Source organism: Triturus cristatus, chromosome 12 (genome assembly GCF_964204655.1).
Source record: "Triturus cristatus chromosome 12, aTriCri1.1, whole genome shotgun sequence".
In the NCBI taxonomy this organism is placed as follows: Eukaryota; Metazoa; Chordata; class Amphibia; order Caudata; family Salamandridae; genus Triturus; species Triturus cristatus.
The window spans coordinates 791956505-791973756 of NC_140595.1; the positions used below are offsets into that span (position 1 = coordinate 791956505).

The 17252-nt window shown below is 49.5% G+C and overlaps 1 protein-coding gene across 1 annotated transcript in view; it reads right to left on the reverse strand.

The window, feature by feature from the left end:
- Window positions 1-17252, reverse strand: part of ACAP1 (ArfGAP with coiled-coil, ankyrin repeat and PH domains 1) — a 240526-nt gene continuing 223274 nt past the window's right edge. The window contains exons 20-23 of the mRNA XM_085637553.1: window positions 6751-6860; window positions 2819-2929; window positions 1813-1862; window positions 1-568 (exon numbers count right to left, since the gene is read on the reverse strand). Coding sequence (XP_085493679.1) covers window positions 462-568; window positions 1813-1862; window positions 2819-2929; window positions 6751-6860 — 378 coding nt within the window. The 3' untranslated portion in view covers window positions 1-461. The remainder of the gene's footprint in view (window positions 569-1812; window positions 1863-2818; window positions 2930-6750; window positions 6861-17252) is intronic.

Below are 17252 nucleotides of genomic sequence, written 5' to 3' on the forward strand. Positions count from 1 at the left end.
GACAAAGCCACCCAAAGGCCTTCAGTATAGCATGTTAAGTGCTTTGCAACATATGGAAGAGTGCCTTGCCCAACCTCGGATAAATAAAAAAATGTCTTAATAAAAAACGAAGCGGATACCAATGCACATGGAAGGGAACAAGGTTGTGGGGCTTAGGCCAGCTACAGAACTCTAGGGAAAGTGGGTGGAGCTTGGAGATACATTTCTCGATCTTCAGATTCTGCACCAGTGGTCCAAACTCCACTCACTAAATGTCAATAAAGAGGAGCCACCAGCCACTCCTCTTCAACACGGATCCCACTCACGGGCCATGAGTTCCCAAGAGACATCATCAAGCATCTCTCGATCCCTCCACGTTGGTCCTTAGATGCGCGGAGGGCTCCAAGGAGCAGCAGAGGATGGGTCTCCAGCAGACGAGTTGCCCCTGCTCAGGGTCTGCAAGTCATTCACGTTTCCCCTCTTTACAGGGTAGAGAGTTTGAGGTCATAGCTCCGGCGGTTCAACTTTTCTGGATTATCTGAAGCCATCATGGAGAAGTCTCTGAAGATATCAAGGTAGGTCTCATCTCCTAAGAGGAGGAAAACAAAGTGGAGAAACATAATGAAGGTCTGGATCACTGCACCAGACTCCTACCCTGAAGCACCTCATGCTATCCCAGTACTGGGACATACACACTGATCTCCCTGAGCATACTCCATAATCCTGGACTGCTGCACCCTACTCCATCTGGGCCTGCAGTGATGCGCGCATACCGCGGCACACATCACTGGGTTGCAACTCAGTCGTCTCACAACCAAAGTCAAGCTCTTCAGGGCAAAGGGGGAAGTCCGACGACTGTGGACAAAGGCAAGAAAGGAGCTGGGTTTGGCATGATGAGGTTGCCTAAGCCCTTAATTCAGTTGCCCCATCCTCTCTTCCTGTCCTTCTCTAACACCAGACCGTGTTTGTTTGCCATTTATCTTACAGAGCTGATTGTTAAATTGAGTAGGCAATGGTGGGACGAGGTTTCTCATAGAGGACTCAGTGAGCCACAACTTAACGAACAACACAGGACTCGTGTATTAGTTTATTTCTATATTGATAATTAGCCACCATTTTCAAAACTCCTTTGCGCTGCTCAGAGTTTGGAAGAATGGCGACGGAAGGGTCTTGCGACCCTCAGCCTCACTTTGTGCCTTATCTTACTTGGAAGCTTTGATCCTGAGAGCTTTTTTAATGAGTTATTCTAGTGTGTATTTCTTGCTCCTGTTTGAGGCGTCACAGCTGACTGGGTTTTCTTGCATTCTGGCTCTCAACGTCTGGTTGTGCGGTATCAACATGGAGATGTCGATGGAGGCCATCCTCTCGCAGCTGACCGCTCAAACAGAGACGAGGGAGGCAAATACCCATCACATCTTTCATCAGAAGCAACATTGATGTGTAACCCAAGCTTGAGGCAGGACAGAAGGTAAATCTGGCCTGGTTTGTCCCCAGAGTGAAGACCGTGGTTTGGCAATGGCCACGATTGGTCAGGGAGGCCCCCCTCACAATATGGTTATCTTTAAGAAAGTCACTTTGTGGTGTGAGGATAGTAATATCCTTACAAAATCAAAGTACAGAATTTGAGGTGTGTTTTATCATGTATTCATTCACTGTGTGTTAACTACATATTAAACGTGGCCAAGGACTTCTCGCGCCACATAGGTGTGTGTCCGTAGGGCCAGCCTGGACCTCGTTTCTACACCTCTTCTGCTCTACAGGTGCATTGCCCTTCACTTCAACGAACCTCACCCACCAGCACATACAACAGGCACATGCAATCAGAACACCAACCTGATTGTCCGAGCTCGACGTCCGCTTCCCTCATCTTCGCCAGCCGCAGCCTGTGGGGAGGGATAGAGTTCAATGCTATCAACATGGACACGAATGGCAAATATTTCTTAAAGGCGTCAAAATAGGAGCTATCCGAACCTTCACAGCCTAAATCACAATCCGGTAATTCTGCTGCCATGATCAGCTCAAAATCAGCTGCATCAAGCGTTAATCTCTAGCCTCCCCAAAACCAAACAGAACCGTCGTTTCTGGATATGTCTCATAATTCTATGGCTTAGCCTCTTGCGACGCCACCACACCCCAACTTTGGCAGACACCACACTCCAACTTTGGCAGACTGGTAAAGAGGCTTGGTCCAGTTTCCTTCTTCCAGAGACAACTTACTTAATATACATAATAGATTCAAAGACTGCTCCACAAACCATAACATCTCCCATTCCATACGCCCTTGATGGCTGCTACCTGAACCATAACCTCCCCTATTTCATACCACCTTCAAGAACTACTTCCTAAACCATAACATCTCCCATTTCATACCCCCTTGATGACTGCTCCACAAGCCATAACATCTCCCATTCCATACACCCTTGATGGCTGCTACCTAAACCATAACGTCTCCCATTCCATATGCCCTTGATGGCTGCTACCTAAACCATAACATCTCCCATTTCATACAATCTTTGAGAGCTGCTGCCAAAATTATAACATTTTCCATTTCATACACCCTTCAAGGATTGCTCCCCGAACCATAACATCACCCATTTCATGATGCCCTTGATGACTGCTACCCAAACCATAACATTCCCCATTTCATACCCCCTTCAAGAACTACTTCCTAAGCCATAACATCTCCCATTTCATATCTCTATACCTCTGCCTTCTCAGTCTTCACAAGTCAGATATTATGGACATGACTTCCCATTAGGGTGCTGCATTGATGCACCCTACTGCTTCGCAACCCCCAGTTTTATGCTCTCTCTTCCCCACCCGCACCATCCAAACTCACAGCGTCACAATGTCAGCATTGGCATTCTCAATGGCGATAGACAATGGGTCCTTCCCATCAACGTCCCTGGCATTTAGGTTAGCACCTCGTTTCAGGAAGAGGCACGCCAGCCTGTGGAGAGAAATTGAGACGCGGTAAACACAGGACTCCACTGGGATGCAACGCCTCCTGCGCCACATGGCAGTTCCTGCCACATCTAACAAGTTCCTCCCTCTCCACAAGCAGCTTCTTTTTCCAAGGTGTTCCGTTCCAGACGGGGAACGGGACACAAAACCAGAAACACGTCAGGTAATTTGGAGGCATGTTGAACCATTTAATACACACTTATATTTATATTGGAGAGTTGGATGGTCACTCGCTTTTATACTGCAGAATTTTATTTTATTGGTAAAATTAAGAAATTACAGAAAATACAGAGACATGAAAGTCCCGCTTATGCCCATATAGAGATCGTTGACTATGGTACATGCACCAATAGCAAACAATACTTGTATATAATATTTGAGAGAGAGATAGAAAGGGGAAGAGAGGGGTGAGAGAGTAAGCTATAGAAGGAAGAAAGTAAAGAGAGGAAGAGAAGAAGGACAGAGAAAAAGAAAGGAAGAAAGACGGGAGCTACATTCTGATGAAACACCAAAATCTGAGTAATTTCATGCGTGGAACAGATTCACTGTGGTTTCGCAAATCTGTTCCACATCATTGAATTGAGTGGGATTCTGTGGATTCACCGTTTCAAAAAAGTCTTCCGAATGTTTGGGATTTGAGAAATGAAGAAACGTTCAGAAACATTTGTGTTTCGCAACTTATTTTTGGCACCTTTTTCCTCTGTTTTGGAGAGCTCAGATGCGAAACTCCGAGAACTGCAGCTACTTTGCTACCACATTCATTGAGCACACATAAAAAAAAAATAAGTGAAGACCCAGCTAGATGCTTCTTCTGACCTGACTACATGGTGGTAAAGAGGAATGCCTGGTTGAGAGGTGGATCCTGAGGGCGAAATTAAGATTAGATTCCCAAGGTGGTGGAGGATAGAGGCATGCTTTTATATCTTACCCAAAGTATTCGTAGACAGTGGCATGCCTTTTTATCTTACCCATTGTGAAAAGGATAGTGCCAAGCCTCCATACGTTACCCAGTGTGACGAGAATGGATTCTATATGAGTGTCTGTCAACCAGTGTAGGAAAATGGTGGCATGCTAAGGTACTACAGGGTAGAAGCATGCCTCTACAGTACCCCAGGGTAGATGCATGCCTCTACAGTACCCCAGGGTAGATGCATGCCTCTACAGTCATGCAGAGTAGAAGCATGCCTCTATGGTACTGCAGGGTAGAAGCATGCCTCTACAGTACCCCAGGGTAGAGGCATGCCTCTACAGTACTGCAGGGTAGAAGCATGCCTCTAGAGTACCCCAGGGTAGAAGCATGCCTCTAGAGTACCCCAGGGTAGAAGCATGCCTCTATAGTACCTCAGGGTAGATGCATGCCTCCAGAATGCCCCAGGGTAGAAGCATGCCTCTACAGTACCCCAGGGTAGAAGCATGCCTCTATAGTACCTCAGGGTAGATGCATGCCTCCAGAATGCCCCAGGGTAGAAGCATGCCTCCAGAATGCCCCAGGGTAGAAGCATGCCTCCAGAATGCCCCAGGGTAGAAGCATGCCTCCAGAATGCCCCAGGGTAGAAGCATGCCTCCAGAATGCCCCAGGGTAGAAGCATGCACCTCTAGAGTACCCCAGGGTAGATGCATGCCTCCAGAATGCCCCAGGGTAGATGCATGCCTCCAGAATGCCCCAGGGTAGATGCATGCCTCCAGAATGCCACAGGGTAGATGCATGCCTCCAGAATGTCCCAGGGTAGAAGCATGCCTCCAGATTACCCCAGGGTAGAAGCATGCCTCCAGATTACCCCAGGGTAGAAGCATGCCTCCAGAATGCCTCCGGGTAGAAGCATGCCTCTACGGTACCCAGGGTAGAAGCATGCCTCTACAGTACCCCAGGGTAGAAGCATGCCTCTACAGTACCCCAGGGTAGAGGCATGCCTCTAGAGTACCCCAGGGTAGAGGCATGCCTCTACAGTACTGCAGGGTAGAGGCATGCCTCTACAGTACTGCAGGGTAGAGGCATGCTTTAGGGTACTCCAGGGTAGAAGCATGCTTCTATAGTGCCCCAGGGTAGAAGCATGCCTCCAGAATGCCCCAGGGTAGAAGCATGCCTCCGGAATGCCCCAGGGTAGAAGCATGCGTCCAGAATGCCCCAGGGTAGAAGCATGCCTCCAGATTACCCCAGGGTAGAAGCATGCCTCCAGAATGCCCCAGGGTAGAAGCGTGCCTCCAGAATGCCCGAGGGTAGAAGCGTGCCTCCAGAGTACCCGAGGGTAGAAGCGTGCCTCTAGAGTACCCCAGGGTAGATGCATGCCTCTAGAGTACCCCAGGGTAGATGCATGCCTCTAGAGTGCCCCAGGGTAGATGCATGCCTCCAGAATGCCCCAGGGTAGAAGCATGCCTCCGGAATGCCCCAGGGTAGAAGCATGCGTCCAGAATGCCCCAGGGTAGAAGCATGCCTCCAGATTACCCCAGGGTAGAAGCATGCCTCCAGAATGCCCCAGGGTAGAAGCGTGCCTCCAGAATGCCCGAGGGTAGAAGCGTGCCTCCAGAGTACCCCAGGGTAGATGCATGCCTCTAGAGTACCCCAGGGTAGAAGCATGCTTCTATAGTGCCCCAGGGTAGAAGCATGCCTCCAGAATGCCCCAGGGTAGAAGCATGCCTCCAGAATGCCCCAGGGTAGAAGCATGCGTCCAGAATGCCCCAGGGTAGAAGCATGCCTCCAGATTACCCCAGGGTAGAAGCATGCCTCCAGATTACCCCAGGGTAGAAGCATGCCTCTAGAGTACCCCAGGGTAGAAGCATGCCTCTAGAGTACCCCAGGGTAGAAGCATGCCTCTAGAGTACCCCAGGGTAGAAGCATGCCTCTAGATTAACCCTGGGTAGATGCATGCCTCTAGATTAACCCTGGGTAGATGCATGCCTCTAGAGTACCCCAGGGTAGAAGCATGCCTCTAGAGTACCCCAGGGTAGAAGCATGCCTCTAGAGTACCCCAGGGTAGATGCATGCCTCTACAGTACCCCAGGGTAGAAGCATGCCTCTACAGTACCCCAGGGTAGAAGCATGCCTCTAGAGTACCCCAGGGTAGAAGCATGCCTCTAGAGTACCCCAGGGTAGAAGCATGCCTCTAGATTAACCCTGGGTAGAAGCATGCCTCTACAGTACTGCAGGGTAGAAGCAGTCCTCTACAGTAGCCCGGGGTAGAAGCATGCTCTAGAGTACCGCAGGGTAGAAGCATGCCTCTACAGTACCGCAGGGTAGAAGCATGCCTCTACAGTACCGCAGGGTAGAAGCATGCCTCTACAGTACCGCAGGGTAGAAGCATACCTCTAGAATATCTCAGGGTAAAAGCATGCCTCTATCATACTGCAGGGTAGAAGCATGTCTTTAGAGTACCCCAGGGTAGAAGCATGCCTCTAGAGTACCCCAGGGTAGAAACATGCCTCTGGAGTACCCCAGGGTAGAAACATGCCTCTAGAGTACCCCAGGATAGGAGCAGGTCTCGGGTACCCCAGGATAGGAGCAGGTCTCGGGTACCCCAGGATAGGAGCATGTCTCTAGGGCACCCCAGGATAGGAGCATGTCTCTAGGGTACCCCAGGATAGGAGCATGCCTCTAGAGTACCCCAGGGTAGAGGCATGCCTCTAGCGTACCCCAGGGTAGAAGCATGCCTTTATATTTACCACTGGTGCCAAAGAAAACTGCCACATTCCAACTCTATATAGCACCCATTATACCCAAGGGAAGTGACATGCATCTATATCTTACCCAGAGCACCTATAGACAGTGGTATGCCTTTATCTTACCCACAATGCCAAGCATTAGTATCTTACCCTGTGTGTCCAAGAATGGTGGCATGGTGAAGAGGGCCTCGCCCGCCACTGTCTGCCAGGTTCACGCTGGCTGTGTTTTGCAGCAGGAACTCGCAGGCCACCAGGGAGTTCTGCAAAGAGACAGGCATGAGGATAGTGTTTAATACTGAGGAATTAAACTGCGTCTACATTGCCTTAAAAACAGGTGAGCCTGGAGCAACAGAAGAATGCTTCTGAAGCCTTTAAACTTGGACATGAGTGCACCATAGAAGGATGGACAGAAACCTGAAAACATAGTGGCTATACTGAAGGAATGGAAGTTCTGTTCACTGACTTTAAGGAATATGCTACTTACCAGTATGCATCTGTTCTTGGCATGTAGAGCTGCAGATCTACACACTTTTGCATAGATCGCCATCAGGTGTTGGGCCCGGATGTTTGCAGTTTGCTTTTCCTCTTGGAAAGTCTTTGGAAGTCACGAGGTGGGTGACTCCTCCTTTGGTTCGTATTGCGCATGGGCTTCGGCTCCATCCTCAGATTGTTTTTCGCCAACAGGGAAAGATGGAGCGTAGTAATAACAGTGAAGAAACCCATGTGTGTTGTATCTAAATAAGATAAACTGGAACAGATACAGGTAGGAGGCGGGTGGGTGTGTGTAGATCTGCAGCTCTACATGCCAAGAACAGATGAATACTGGTAAGTAGCATATTCCGTTCGAGGCATATGAGCTGCAGATTACACATTTTTGCATAGACTATATAGCAGTTCCCAAGCGGCGACCACCGGTATCTGATGCAGTGGTTTGAAATAGTGTTTTTAGTACAGCCTGGCCCACACTAGCTTGTTGCTTGGTTTGCACATCTACACAGTAATGTTTAGTGAAAGTGTGCGGTGTTGACCATGTAGCTGCCTTGCAGATATCATCTAATGGGATGTTCCCTAGAAAAGCCATAGAAGCCCCCATCTTTCTTGTAGAGTGGGCTTTAGGGGGGAACAGATAGCGTGTGTTTTGCTTTGCGGTAGCAAATCTGTATGCATTTTACAATCCACCTAGCTATCCCTGATTTTGAGATGGGGTTGCCTTTATGAGGTGGAGAGAAAGAGAAACAGTTGCTTTGTCTTTCTGAAAGGTTGTATTCTCTGGATATAGTAAAGCAAGGCCCTTTTAAACATCCAGTGTGTGTAGAGCCCTTTCTGCAACAGTTTGAGGTTGCGAGAAAAAAAACGGTAATTCTACAGATTGGTTTAGATGAAAGGGTGAGATGACTTTGGGTAGGAATTTTGGGTTGGTACGGAGGACAACCTTGTTCGAGAGCATTTGGAGAAAAGGTTCTTGTATAGTAAGTGCTTGTATCTCACGGACCCTTCTAAGGGAAGTGATGGCTACAAGGAAAGCTGTTTTCCATGTGAGGAATTGCAGTTCGCATTTATGAAAAGGTTCGAAAGGCGGTCCCATTAGCCTTGTGGGAACTAGATTTAGGTTCCACACAGGTGAGGGTGGCACTCTGGGGGGAATTATTCATTTTAGGCCTTCCATGAAGGCTTTAATGGCAGGTACTCTGAAAAGTGATAGGTGCTGTCTGTTTTGTAGGTAAGCAGCAATTGCTGCGAGGTGTAGCCGAATGGATGTATATGCTAGGTTACACCTTTGTAGATGGAGCAAGTAGCATATGATGTGCTGTATAGATACGTCTAGAGGATGGATTGTGTTGTTATGGCAATAAACAACAAATCTTTTCCACTTTGCAGCGTAGCAGGCTCTAGTGGTAGGGCGTCTAGCTTTTCTGACGTTCATGCAGTCAGGGGGAAGGTGAAGGTATCCGAATTCTAGGATCTCAGGAGCCAGATCGCAAGGTTGAGCTGAGCTGGGTCCGGGTGTCTGATCTCTCCATGGTTCTGGGTTAGGAGGCATGGCGAGAGGTGCAACTTTTGGTGTGGCACTACCGAGAGTTCCAGCAGCATGGTGTACCACGGTTGTCTGGCCCATGTTGGAGCTACTAGAATCAGTGTGAGGGAGTGCTGTTGTAGCTTTCGCACCACTAATGGAATTGGTGGGAGAGGTGGAAAGGCGTACGCAAATTTGCCTGACCAGTTCATCCATATCACATTGCCTTTGGACAATGGGTGTGGGTATCTGGCGGCGAAGCTTGGGCATTTTTTGTTTTCGTGGGTGGCGAAGAGGTCTATCTGTGGATGCCCCCACATCTGAAAGAATGGGTGAAGAACCTGTGGGTGAAGTTCCCACTCGTGGATCTGCTGCGTCTGTCTGCTGAACAGATCTGCCATGGTGTTTTGGACTCCTGGGACATGTTGGGCTAGGAGAAAGATTTTGTGTGGAATTGCCCATCTCCATATGCTCTGTGCTAGTTGAGAGAGCTGTGGAGAGTGTGTGCTGCCTTGTTTTTGAATGTAGTACATGGCTGTCATGTTGTCTGTGCAAATAAGGACTGCCTTGCCTAAAATCTGTGTCTGAAAGGATTTTAGGGCTAGAAAGATTGCCAGTAACTCCAGATGGTTGATGTGGAGTAACTTTTGTTGCGGCGTCCATGTGCCCTGCACTGTGAGATGTAGTAGATGAGCTCCCCAGCCGGAGATCGATGCGTCTGTTAGGATTATTTGTGGAACCGGGTCCAGGAACGGTCGCCCTCTGGAAAGATTTGTGGTGTTCCACCACTGCAGAGAGCGATGGGTGCGACCGTCTACCAACACCGGATCTGTCAGTTGCCCCTAGGCCTGGTTCCATTGGCGCGCTAAGCACTCTTGGAGTGGACGCATCTGGAGTCTTGCATGAGGCACTATGAAAATGCAAGAGGCTATCATCCCTATCAGTTGCATAAACACTCTTGCTGGGAGGGAGTGTTGAAGTATGAATTTTTGACGCAAAGCCTGAATGCTTGCAATCCTGGCCGGATTGGGGTAGGCTATGGCTTTTGAGGTGTCTATGGTGGCACCGAGGTATTGCTTTATGTGGGATGGTGTTAGCTGGGACTTTTGGTGGTTCACCGTGAAGCCTAGTTGGTGAAGTAGTTGGATTGTAGTGGCGGTGTGGTGTACACATTGGTTGTAGGACGCGGCTTTTATGAGCCAGTCGTCCAAATATGGGAAGACGTGAATGTGCTGTCTTCTGAGATGTGCCGCCACTACCGCTAGGCACTTGGTGAATACCCTTGGTGCTGTTGTGACCCCGAATGGGAGCACCTTGAACTGGTAGTGTTGCCCGTCCACTACAAATCTGAGGTACTTTGTGGGCATGGTGTACCGGAATGTGAAAGTATGCGTCTTTCAAGTCCAGTGTGGTCAGAAAGTCGTTCTGGGAGAGGAGCGGAAGTACCTGCTGAAGTGTTACCATGTGAAAATGGTCCGAATGTATGTATGTGTTTAGAGGTCGGAGATCTAAGATAGGTCGTAGATTCTCGTCTCTTTTTGGTAGACCGGTTTTATTGCGTGTTTTTGTAGGAGGGAGATTACCTCCTGTTTTAGTAACGTGGAATGTTCTTGCGACATTGGGCGTTGTCTGGCTGGAATGTTGGGGGGGTAGATGTGAGTTCTAGGCAATACCCTGAACGAATAATTTGGGTCACCCATTTGTCTGATGTGATGGACTCCCAGACATGAAGGAAATTTTGTAGTCTGCCCCCGACCGGAGTGGGATGGTCTGGAGGGAGCAGGGGAAAGTCATTGGGTAGGCGGTGTGGCAGAGCGGGCAGTATTTGTTTTGCCTCTGACTTTATTATTATTGCCTCTATAGCCGCCTCTTTGATAACCCCTTGTGAAGGTGGACTGAGGAGGGGATTTGTAGGATGTGGACACGCTATCTGAGGAGTAGCCTCTGCCCGTGCCCCGAAAGGAAGAGCAGCGAAAGGAGCGCCTAGGAGGGTAAGACTGTAGGGCTCCCATCGATTTCGCCGTATCTGTGTCTTTCTTCATCTTCGAGGGCGCCATCTACCTTTGGACCGAATAAATGTTCTTGGTCAAATGGATGGTTTAATATTGAGGCTTGTACCTCAGGTTTAAAGCCTGAAACTCTCAGCCAAGCGTGGCGACGGAGGAGGACACTAGTGTTAATGGCCCTGGAGGCTGTGTCTGCTGCGTCTAAGGCACATCGTATAGAGGTATTAGTTATGGTCTTACCCTCTTTAATTCATTGGCCCTATTTTTGTATTTTTCTGGGAGATGGTGCATGATGGTTTCTAGTTCATCATAATGCGCTCTGTCATATCTGGCCAATAGCGCTTGAGTGTTGGCGATACGCCATATATTGGCTGCCTGTGACGCAGTGCGTTTTCCTGACGCATCCAGGAGCTTTGACTCTTTGTCAGGTGGTGGTGCTTCGCCTGACGCCTGGGAATTTGATCTCTTCCTTGCAGTGGATACCACTAGGGAATCCAGTGGCGCTGGCCCTTTGATGTATGCAGGATCTGTAGGGGTAGCTTTATACTTTCTCTACGCGTGGGTTTAAGACCCTAGCCCTGACTGGGTCTTTGAAAACCTCTGGCGCATGTTTTATTACCCCTTTGAGCATAGGTAGTATAGCAGTAGACCTATGTGCAGTATCAAATGTGTCTAGGAGGAAATCTTCCTCTACTGGGTCAGTGTGTAGCTCTACCCCGTGATAATGTGCCGCCCTCTGAAGTAGGTGGTGAAAACCTAATGAGTCTTCTGGTGGAGATGGCCTGGATGGATAAAGGTCATCTTGTGGGACATCTGGGATGTCTGGATAATTATAATCATACCATGGGTCTGGGGATCCTGTAGGGGTAGGGTCTTGTGGCACATCTGCTGGGTCGTAGTATGGGTCCCCCTGATCATCATGGTCTGGAGACGGGGTCGGAGAGCGATGAGGCAGGGGTGGAGAAGGTGGAGGGGACGGAGGTGTAGAGGGTGGAGGAGGTGGGGAAGGCACCCTGAAAGGGGAGGTAGCACAGTCCTTCCTCTTTGGAGGTGGAGGTGGAGCTGGTGTGTCCAAATGTCTCTTTTTAGAAGACAGTGCCAAATGTCCAGTTTTTGGATCCTTGGTAAGTGTCTTTTGCAAAGGATCCGGTGTAAAGAGTTCTTGCGACACTGGTTGTTCGGTCGGCGCCAATTTTTTCGGGGCCAATGGCTTTTTAGGCTCGTCTGTGCCGTGCTTCTTTGGAACCTCCGATTTTTTTGGTCGGTGCCGAAACAGGCTTCGGCGCGGGAGTGTCGGTGCCGAGGGCCTTATGATGTTTAGTCAGTACCGAGAGGCTGGGTTTCGACACCGAGGGCTTTGGTGCGGAGCTCGGTGTCGAGGTAGAGGCCGATCTCTTCTTCGGTGCCGAAGGGTGTTGTTCGGCACCGCTGGCAGGCTGGCTCGAGCCCGAGCCGCCGGAAGGCTTATTAGGCTTCTTCACCGGCCCCGAAGGTGGGGTGTTCGAAGCAGCGTCTTTGGTCTTGCCTAGGCCCGGAGGCGAAGGCGTGACCAAAGCCTTTTTGGGTGTCGGCGCGGGTGTGGGAGGGGGTATTTTACTCACGACCCTCTGCGCCGGGGTGATGTCCTCCACATCCGAGTCGTCGGCTTCGGAAGCACTGACTAGGTCCTCTTCGGTGTGCTGCTGTCCCGGAGCTTCGACGTCGTCCCCGAAGATGTCGACTGGAACGGAAGTCGAGGAGTGCGCCATTTTTCGTCTGGCCCTTCGATCTCGAATAGTCTTTTTGGATCTAAAAGACTTGCAGGCGGGACAGTCTCGAGCCTCGTGTTCAGGGGAGAGGCAGAGGTTGCACACCTCATGAAGATCGGTGTGGGGGAATTTGGACCCACATCGAGGGCACTTCTTGAATGGAGTTCTTTCCATCAGCCGGGACCGGAGCCTGGATAGGCCCGAAGGCCGCTGTCGATGACTGGAATCGAAGGTGTATCGAAGAAGAAGGTGATAGTAGGAGATCAGGATCTGAACAATACCGCAGAGAGCGAGGATTCCGCTTCGATCGTCGAACTGGAATGTTCGGTACCGGAGCGCGAAGTATTACATCCGAGCCCGATGGCGGAAAAAAACAATCTGAGGATGGAGCCGAAGCCCATGCGCAATACGAACCAAAGGAGGAGTCACCGACCTTGTGACTTCCAAAGACTTTCCAAGAGGAAAAACAAACTGCAAAAAACCGGGCCCAACACCAGATGGCGATCTATGCAAAAGTGTGTAATCTGCAGCTCATATGCCTCGAACATATATTTATTTATTCCTATCTTTTCTAGCTACGCGTGGGCGCACCGGCTGTCAATACCATTGTTCACCACATTTGGTCAATGGAAGTGCAGGGAGGCAGTCTGAGCTATGTAGACCTTTCATTTACTGGCTTCAATGATCCTTGGCTGACTGCATGTCCCTGGCTCTCCATTAGTGACTTGAAAGCCATTTCAGATGGCAGCTAGCCAGGATGCCTGCGGGTAGCGGGTTCCACTGGCAGACTGTGGTCTTTACCTCTTCTCTCTTGACCTAAGAGCAAACCTCTGCCTCTTCCACTTTGGACTCTTCCTGTTACAGTTTAAAAAGGCGCTACATCTTTGTCTTCGCAATGCGCTGCGTCTCACACACGTTGTGAAATTCACTGTTCCCTCCTCACTGGGATTTAATCTCTGGACTCAGAATAGTTTTGCCGGATGACTAGAGTATGCGTACGTGGTTACTCAAGTAATGAAGCCAATTTTAAGTACCAGAGGTTTTTGGATGTGCAAGTATTCCAGCGGTCCTACCTCGGAAGAGTCGCCAACTTCTGGTTGGCCCTTTAAAGACGGTGTTCAGGGATGTTTCAGATGATACTAATTACTTACACACAAAACAATTTTGCAGCTTGAGCTACTCTAGATCTAGTCATAGTCTATTCTTCCTTAAGCCAAAGTTATCCTGAGGCCCGATTCCAAAAATGTTCAAGTTTCGATCAAGAATACATCCTCAGTTCCCTTGACTTCCGAGTCACATGACAGTAAGTAGGATCTGAAGATGGGGGTCACACACTGGGACACTGAGATTACAGCAAGTCCCCTCCTGGGTCATACTGATGCCACCAATGGTTGATGCACATAAGTAAAATTGTGAATTTTTCTCTGAATATTTGCAGACTACACCATGGTTGTTGGAGCAATGCACAGCACGTGACACTAGAATAGGTTCCAGCAGCAAACCTAACTATACCAGTCAGGCAGTCCTGTAATAATAATCCACATTTGTAAAGCGAGAAAAATCACCCGTAAGGGTCTCTAGGCGCTGGGGGGCGTTGGGAAGATTAAGCAAGCTATTGCCCAGAGTCACATGGTGCTGGGCTAATCTGCCGCCAGCGCCGGGGATCGAACCGTGATCCCCAGATTCCGGAGTCCGTCACCCTGGCGCGGCGCCACACCTCTTCCCTGTACACATCTTCGGCTCAGCTCGCTGTGCTTACTGTGGCTTCGCGTGGACTCCGGAAGACCCATGATCTTCTTGGGCTCTTTCTTTCCAGTGAGTATTTTTGAATCAACGGGTTCCCTTAGGCTATCCAAGGTTCTGCTCTCAGCAGCGTTTGAGGTTGCTCAAGCTGTCTTCTATGAACTTGTCCTTCTCCATCTGAAGAAATCTCTATCTACCTTGCTTCTCGCTTCACAAAGACCCGCAGAGGATGATCTGCTGTAAGAGCAGCATCTTCCTTGATTTGCTGTCTCCAGGGACCGTAAATGGCTGCAGGCTGAGGACGACCGTCTATGTTCCTTCTTCATGTGATCCCCTGCTGCGATAGCTCCCCATTCGGCTTACTGGTACCCGAGGAGCATGCAGGACATGCTGGGGTTCGGGTAAGAAACAGGAAAGCTGTGGTTCTGAGGTAGCTCTTCAGTGGGTTATGTTCTCCTGGGCTCTTTATTTTCTTTTTCAGTTTTATATAGCTCGAACTCCACCCGAAGGTATTGGATTGCTTTACATGAGCACCAGTTACATTACACAAGGACACTTTTATTTTTTGTAGGCACGGGGAGATGAAGTGATTTGCCCAGAATCACAGGATGTTGAGCCAACGCTGACACTCAAACCCAGTACCTCAGTTTCAAAGTAAGACACTCTGGCCGTTACGCCACATCCTCTCCCTAGCTTTGTGTGTTATTTCCCATCTACACTTGAGGTGCTTCTCATAGTAATGGTCTTCACTATCCCTCCATGCTCCCCACTGAACCTCTCAGCGTAATATTCTCTCACACTTCTAAAGCATTGTTAGAAAAACGAGGTGTCACAAGCTGCGGGAAGTTCTTCAGGAGTCCCAGGGCAATCGGGGGCTGTGATCGGCTCAATCCAAACCTTTTATCCCTGGTGTGCTGGGGCTGAACGATTGGACCCAAAACTAAGCATCAAGTGCTAGCAAGGGTGAGCTTGACCCCTTTAGCACTTGACCCTCAGGGTAGCAAAGTTGGGCAGTCCAAGGCTTGCACAAGGAGGTGGTGAAAGGGTTAGAGACTCCGAACTCAAACATTTATATGAACGGCCAATAAACCAATATCCAGTCAAATACTTTGATTTTACAGAAAAAGAAAATTACACAATGCAATTACCGTACATAACCGGTAAAGGACTTTTCTTCTACTAATTGCAAACAGTACCTGTAGTAATCTGAGGAACATCTTTGGCGGTAATATGCATTGACCCATCCATTCCTGGGGGAGCCTCTGTGAGGGGATAGGAAGCAGCAGGTCGGGGAAGGGAGGGTGACACCCTGTGATAGTTTAAGTATATGTTTTATAGGTCTTTTATGGTGCCCTCCCCTTGTAGGGTGCAATGTTACAGCACCTTCTTTGAGTTTCCACCTTGGGTGCAGTCTGCACCGGACTGCAGCAGACTGGGAATGTCAATATATGTGCTGCTTGCATGGCCTAGAAGCACAAGAAGCAGTGATCCAGTCCTTACACAACTGACTGAGGCACGGGCCGGTGTCTGGCACTCACGCGAGGTGAGCAGAGGAAACATCGGTCCCCGGCGACGAGGGTGGTGGTGACGTTGCGGTCTTCATAGCTCTTCGAATCTTCTTCCTCGGGCAAGATACAAAATCACCACCCTAACGCATTAGGTGCCCGCCCTTCATTTTTTTGGGTGAGAACCTAGTCCTTGGTGCAGCCCCTCAGTTGGTGGTATACAAAAAAACCCCACAAGAGATAGAGTTAAATGGCAGAAGCGAGATGCTCAGATACGCTAGACTACTCTTGGGAGGAGCACCGCAGAGGGCGGGCCAGTCCTCCTTAAGCGACTCATGACTTCTTGGTGCTTCAGCATTGGAACTCTGCTGGGCACAAGTTCCTCAATTCACTAAGGTACGGAGTTCCAATCCCACTGAGAGGTCACCTGCAGATCCCTATGCCCCACAGAGCAGTGATAGTCCTTTCTGGAGGCAGCAGTGGATGTCTTCGTCTCTTACCGCCTCACTCTATTGCGGCCCCTCACCTCCTGCGTAGCATCTTCCCCAAGCAAGGCACCTCCAGTGCCCCCTCCAAACAACTGGTCATCTCTCTCCCATGAAGCAGATTCCCCAAGCAGATTCTCCGGTCAGTCTTTAGATGAAGTCCGCAAGTAATGGGTCCCAAACTTGGTAAAGGGAGTTGGCAACAGTTATCCCAACCCTGGAGCTGAATGAGTTTCTTGGGCACAGCTGGTGTGACCCCATTAACTTGCCTAGGGGAACTTAATTGTTCTTTCTGAGCCAGGTTTCGGGCAAAGAAACCTTGGCAGCCTAAGTCTTTGCATCATCTTTTTAGTGGCAAATGGGGTTTGCATGTTCCAGTGGTTGAGCTCTGGGCACTTCGGCTCTTTTGCTTATTCCATTCAGTCTGCTCCAGACAAAGAGCCTGATTTAGTTCTTGGTGGACGGTTTACTCCGTCACAATGGTGAAGGACATCCCATCTGCCGAAATATAAATCCCATTATATTCTATCTAATCCTAATCAGGCCCAGGCCCATAGTCATTGTCAGAGGATGTTTGCAGGAAGAGAGGGGAGAGGTGGGAGGCTCCAGGTAAGACAAACCTAGAAAACCGGCACAGAAAGGGCAGCCTGTCCCACTCAGCTACTTCTTAAGCTGTGCAGAGGAACCATCCCAAATAGGCCAAGAAAGGGCAGGTGTAAAACTCCTTCACTTCAGAGGCGATCTAGGTTTCCTTTCTTTAATACGCCCCAGTCTGCACCACTACATAGGATGCTTGAATTGTCTCAAAAGAGCTGAACAGAATCCGCTCGCTCCAACTCTGCATCTTCTCTACCACTTGGCTACAGTAAGGATGCAAAAAGGAACCCAGTGTTGCTATGTCGACATGTACTACACACGCTCCACACATTTCCCTCCATCCATGGTTACTACTACACACCTGCGGCATCCATCTTCTACATGGAGGGCGGGGTAGCAGGGTCCTGTCCGACCCAGTTTAAAAAGCGGCAAGTTCTATAGACAACTCTCCCTAATAATGACCGGTAAAAAAGCCTTCCTTGCCATTAGGCATGGTGTCCTGCTACGGTCATCCCTCTACAGCCCGGCGAAGGACCGCAGTCATACTCGACAGA